The 5,459-nt window shown below is 32.9% G+C and overlaps 1 protein-coding gene across 1 annotated transcript; it reads right to left on the bottom strand.

Moving 5' to 3' along the window:
- Positions 1-1,270: 1,270 nt before the first annotated feature.
- On the bottom strand, positions 1,271-2,907 carry LOC111905729 (UDP-glycosyltransferase 76G1). Its single transcript, XM_023901455.3, has 2 exons — positions 2,378-2,907; positions 1,271-2,145 (listed from the first exon to the last, which is right to left on the bottom strand). Exons 1-2 carry the CDS (start codon positions 2,898-2,900, stop codon positions 1,271-1,273), a joined length of 1,398 nt encoding a protein of 465 aa, XP_023757223.1. The 5' UTR covers positions 2,901-2,907.
- Between the last annotated feature and the right edge of the window lie 2,552 nt (positions 2,908-5,459).

The raw sequence follows: 5,459 nt of genomic DNA, 5'->3' as shown, positions 1-5,459 counted from the left end.
CTAAAAAGTTTGGTAATTTGGTTTTTGTCCCAAGTGCAAGAAATAGCAATGTACTTTGGTTTTCTATGTTAGTTTAAAAATAACAATTTATTTTGATAGTTTTTGTTTATGTTTGACGATCTAACTTATAAGTTTATATATATTGTTATTAATTATGTAATTGGAAAATCTTCGTGCAATGTTCGCCGACCCGACATGTAGGGATGAGCTTTATTCGTTTTTTCAATCCCAAAATAATCAAGGAAACGATGGGAACGACGATGATGGTATGTAAGGATGAGTTTTATTTGCATATGTTGTCACATTTTGCTACTTGGTAGATTGTAAAAATTTTGTTGTTTTGCTACTCGGATATTATGACTTTTAATATTTAATTGTATTTGGATGTTTGTTTGTAATTTGCATTGACACTATTATGTTTGATATTTAATAGGATGTTTGTTTTGTAATTAGCGTCGACACTATTAGTTTTGATATTTAATCGGATATTGTTATTACCAGCGACACTTTTACCTGCAATATTATCACCGGCAACCAAAATCATTAATTAAAAAAAATTAAAAAATTGAAAAAAAATTACCGGCGACGGAAATTATTACTGGCGACACTTTTACCGGCGACTAGCTTATTAGCGGCGACAACACTCATTAGCGGCGACAGAGTCAATAGCGGTGACTTTTATCATTAGCGGCGACAAACTGATCAATAGCGACGAAGCAGTAGCGACGAGGCAGTACCGGCGACGCGTCGCCGCTATTAGTATTACCGGCGACTTTTGAGACTTTTACCGGCGACTTTTGTCGCCGGTAATGACCTTTTTCCTTGTAGTGTTAAGCCATCAGCTCCTTTCACCATATATTCCATGCATTTTAATTCTTCTTATTATTAGTGATGAGTTGTTTTGTTTGATATTTTTTTTCTTTTTTGAAACGGCAAATATAAATACTCCTAAACTACACCTTAAATCCAATTGGACAGCATCGGATACCGCTAGACTAGAAATCATTTTCTTTTGATATATTTTATATTTATTTTAGTACATTGATCATTATTTATTTCTCAAAGATCTATTCGGTGAAAAGAAAGCTAGTTATTAAAAATATTGTGACTAACTTAATCCATACATATTATATATACTATGTATCTTCTTATCATTAGCCAATAATAAATCATAATATTATATATCATGAATGATCTTATTCAAAATGTAACATCTATGTAGCTTCTTACAAGTAATTAATTAATGCGCGCATGCAACTTATACAAGTAATTACAGCAATGAAATATAATCAATCAAGCTCTTTAATGACTGATGAGAAGATCCACCTTTTTTGAGAGAGAGGTTTACCTTCTTCTTGAGACAACTTATCCTTTCACGCATTTCTTCTCCTTCTTTATCCATCATTACTCTTCTAAATGCCATCTGGATGCCCTTCCTCTCAAACCCATCCTCCAACAGAACACCAATCTTCCAAACATCGCTCACATATCTTGCATTTATTGGTTGATCAGTAAAACTAGGCGAACAAACCATAGGAACACCTTCGCATATGCTCTCCAATGTTGAATTCCATCCATTATGAGTCCAAAAACACCCCGTTGCTGGATGAGCTAACACGTCTTGTTGAGGACACCATTTTACGATATGTCCCCTATCACCCACTTCTTTTTGGAACCTTTCAGGCAAAGACTCGAGCCATTCTGAACCACGAACCACCCTTGGTCGAACCACCCACAAAAACGGTAAACCAATATTCACCAACCCATGAGCCACTTCTTGAAATTCCGACTTGGTAATCTGCGCAGCACTTCCAAAACTTACGTATATCACAGACTTGGGAGCTTGGGTGTCTAGCCATGTCAGAATGGTCTTGTCCTGTTCGATCAAACTGCTGGAGGATGATGAGAAGTACTTGTTTAATGGGCCTATAGTGAAGCTAGGACATGGAAAATCACGGCAGATCGTTTTTAGAGCAGGTTGCTCAAGTTCTTTGAAGGTGTTCCAGATGATCCCTGACGACGATTTCATCTGTTTAAGCATGTTGGTGAGGAAGTCGCCATAACTTTTTGGATTGATTGTCATTTTCATGACGTCTTTGACTTTCAGAAGCGGATATTCCGGCACTGTTGCTTCATAATCTAAATCTGCAGTAAACATTAACATTATTCATGATCCAAAAGTAAGGAAATTAAATCATACGTCTGTCATTGTACGTTTTGAGTTCGTTTTTGAACCAATTAAAACGTCAACCTCATCTCAACTGAACTGATATACTTTAGTAATGAAGAGTATATGTATATGTATCATTAAACTCGTCGCTTTTATGGATACGTACACGATGAACCTGCACTTAATTAAACATCTGAAACTGAGTACCTTCTGTTGTAAGATTAAAGCAACTATTTTTGGATTTAGAGAAAATGGGTAAAACGCCATAAGCAGTGGTGCAAGATAAACTGCCTGTTCGCAGCACCATCCGAGGGAGTTTCAGTGTGTCCGCCACTGCCTGTGTGAAGTAGAATCCGGCGTCTGTGATAAGACAAGCGATCGACCCTTTATTGGATTCAGCCAACAGCCCAGTGAGACAATCCCTAAACGGATCTACACAGCTTCTATTAAGGTAATTGAGGAAATGACCGGGATCCGGCGCCGGGATCGTCGGCAACTGGTGTTCGATCTCATGAAATCGATCGGAGATGGAGTTGAAGGTGAAGTGAGGATAGTTTGAATGAGTGGGGGCGTTGTACTCGGTGTGTATGATGGTTATTTTGAAACCTTGGGTGTGGAGAATGTTTGCTAGCTGAAGCATAGGATTTATATGACCTTGAAATGGTAGGGGAAACAATATTATTCTCCGGCGAGTTTCCCTCGTTTGTGTCGACCGGAGTCCAGTCTCCATGCTTATTAGCGAGGTTTAGAGTGGAGGGAGGGAGGCCAATTACCAGAATAATGGAAAACGTTCCATTTGTTGGTTTTTATAGAATACGAAGATGCATTTATTTTGTGCTGATTGTTATTTTTTTTGTTGATCGATCGACTTCTTTTACGTTTATATCGATATTGTAAATCAAACATGTTTATATACATAGACAAACTATTTGACAGAACATTAAGGATTATTTTATAATTATAACATTTTAAAATGCACAATTTAAACGAATTAAAATAGCGAGTATATGTTTTCATCTAATTCTGATTCGGGTTAAGGTCATGCATATAAGACATATCGTGAACGTATTAACCAACATCTGACGTAGGGGTGTTGTTCGTTTTGGTTTAATTTCTAGTTTTCGGTTAAATCGGTTCTATTTATCGTTTTTATTTTTTTTAAATCTAATCATAACTAAACCAAATAAAGTTCGGTTTCAGTCTATTCGGGTCGGTTAACCGGTTAAATTGAATAAAATTTTGCATATAAAAATAACTGAAGTAAAAAAATACTTACTAAACTATTAGCAAATAAAAAAAAATACACCACTATATCACATATTATATTCAAATTTTCATTATGTGCTGTATTGAAAAGCCAATGCAACATATAAATTGTAGAGATTGGTTAATATATTTTTAGTCTAAAGTTAATTGGCACTTGGTTAATTTATTTTTGCTTTTAATACAAAATATAAAACAATAATAAATTTATAATGGTTAAAATAACAAGTTATGAAAATCTTAGTAATCTATAAACTTATAAAATGTTAATTCATATATATATATATATATATATATATATATATATATATATATATATATATATATATATATATACACACGCACACACACGGAAGGATTAATACGGAAATACAAATAATTTGCGACAACGCGAAAACAATAAAAACATATGATATCGTGTGACATCAACATTATATTTTGGAAAATAATTCATCCAAACTTTGAAATACATGATGATAATTGATAATAGACGAGAAATTGTTTCATATAAGCAAAATATTTTTAACATTTTTATTATGAAAACATGAATTTAAAAATGATTAACGTGAAAAAAAAATTATTAAAATCGTCTTTAAATCTATATTATCATAACACCATCCAATGTAAACTTACTATCTTTAATTTATTGCTAATAAATTTATTTTTTATAGTACATGTGTTTGTTTTTTATAAGATAAAATCTGTTTTCGCGTTTTCGTAAGATATTTATGTTTTCGCATGAACCTACTTCTCTCTCTCTCTCTCTCTCTCTCTCTCTCTCTATATATATATATATATATATATATATATATATATATATATATATATAGAGAGAGAGAGAGAGAGAGAGAGAGCGAGAGAGAGAGAGAGAGAGAGAGAGTTAGGTTAATATGAGGCCATCATATTATGTGAAACATTAGGACGCAATCCTAGTCATTCATTTTGGAGATAAAAAAATATTTTTACAGTGAAGAATAAATGAAAAATTTTGAATTTTTTTAAGTATTATTTTCATCATTTATATTATTCAAAAAAAATGAAAAACAATACCATTTTTTTCAAATATATGTGAAAATATTCCAATAAAATATTGTATTGTACATATTCAAATCGAATTTTTAAGATGTGAGAATATTCTAGTAGAATATTAAACTACAAATATTTAAAAAATTCTAATAAATTATTAGAATACTCTTACAAATCTAACAATTTTAGTAGAATATTAAAATAGAATAAAGTACACGAATGGTCCCTATGGTTTAGTGTAATTTGCGCATTTGGTCTCTAACTTCTTTTTTTAACTCGGAAGGTCCCTATTGTTTGTTTTTGTTACGCGCTTAGTCCCTATCTTACCTAAAAGGACTATTTTGGCCTTGATTTTTTAATTTATATTAAATAAACACACCCCTAAACCCACCCCCTCACCTTACCTTACCTATCCCACCATTTTTTTCCTATTTAAATAATAGTCTTTTTAGGTAAAACAGGGACCAAACGTGTAACAAAAACAAATAGTAGGGACCAAGCATGTAACAAAAACAAACAGTAGAGACCTTTCGAGTTAAAAAAATAAGTTAGGGATCAAGTATGCAAATTACCCCAAACCATAGGGACTATTCGTGTAATTCACTCATTAAAATATTGTAACATATCTACCAATTTTAGTAGAATATTATAATATTTTAACATTTTAAAAAGAACTAATTACGCGAATGGTCCTTTAGGTTTTGGATTTTTCCCTAATCTAGTCCCTACGGTACTTTTTTCCCTCAAATAGTACCTATGAACCATAAGTTGCATGCGTTTGGTCCCCGAGTTGGATGTCCGTCCATTCCAACGTTAAGCTGCTCCATTTGACTTGCACATGAGGGTATTTATGTCATTTTAGCCTAAAGGACCTTTTCTGAACATATAAATTAACAGTTATATCCATTAAGGTGGCGGGGTTTAGTTTCATACATTGACTTTACACTCTATCTCTTTCCCCAAGAAAACCTTTTGATCATCCCATCTTCTTCAATCGTGA

This window comes from Lactuca sativa, chromosome 2, assembly GCF_002870075.4.
Source record: "Lactuca sativa cultivar Salinas chromosome 2, Lsat_Salinas_v11, whole genome shotgun sequence".
NCBI classification, from domain to species: domain Eukaryota; kingdom Viridiplantae; phylum Streptophyta; class Magnoliopsida; order Asterales; family Asteraceae; genus Lactuca; species Lactuca sativa.
The sequence above is the reverse complement of the archived record's forward strand: the minus strand, read 5'-3'. Positions and strand labels throughout refer to the sequence as shown.

Excerpts from the sequence above, each read along its gene's own strand:
- LOC111905729 (XM_023901455.3), bottom strand. The coding sequence starts at position 2,900 with ATGGAGACTGGACTCCGGTCGACACAAACGAGGGAAACTCGCCGGAGA. Across the intron at positions 2,146-2,377 it reads CTTTAATCTTACAACAGAAG|ATTTAGATTATGAAGCAACA; the intron begins GTACTCAGTTTC and ends TGTTTACTGCAG.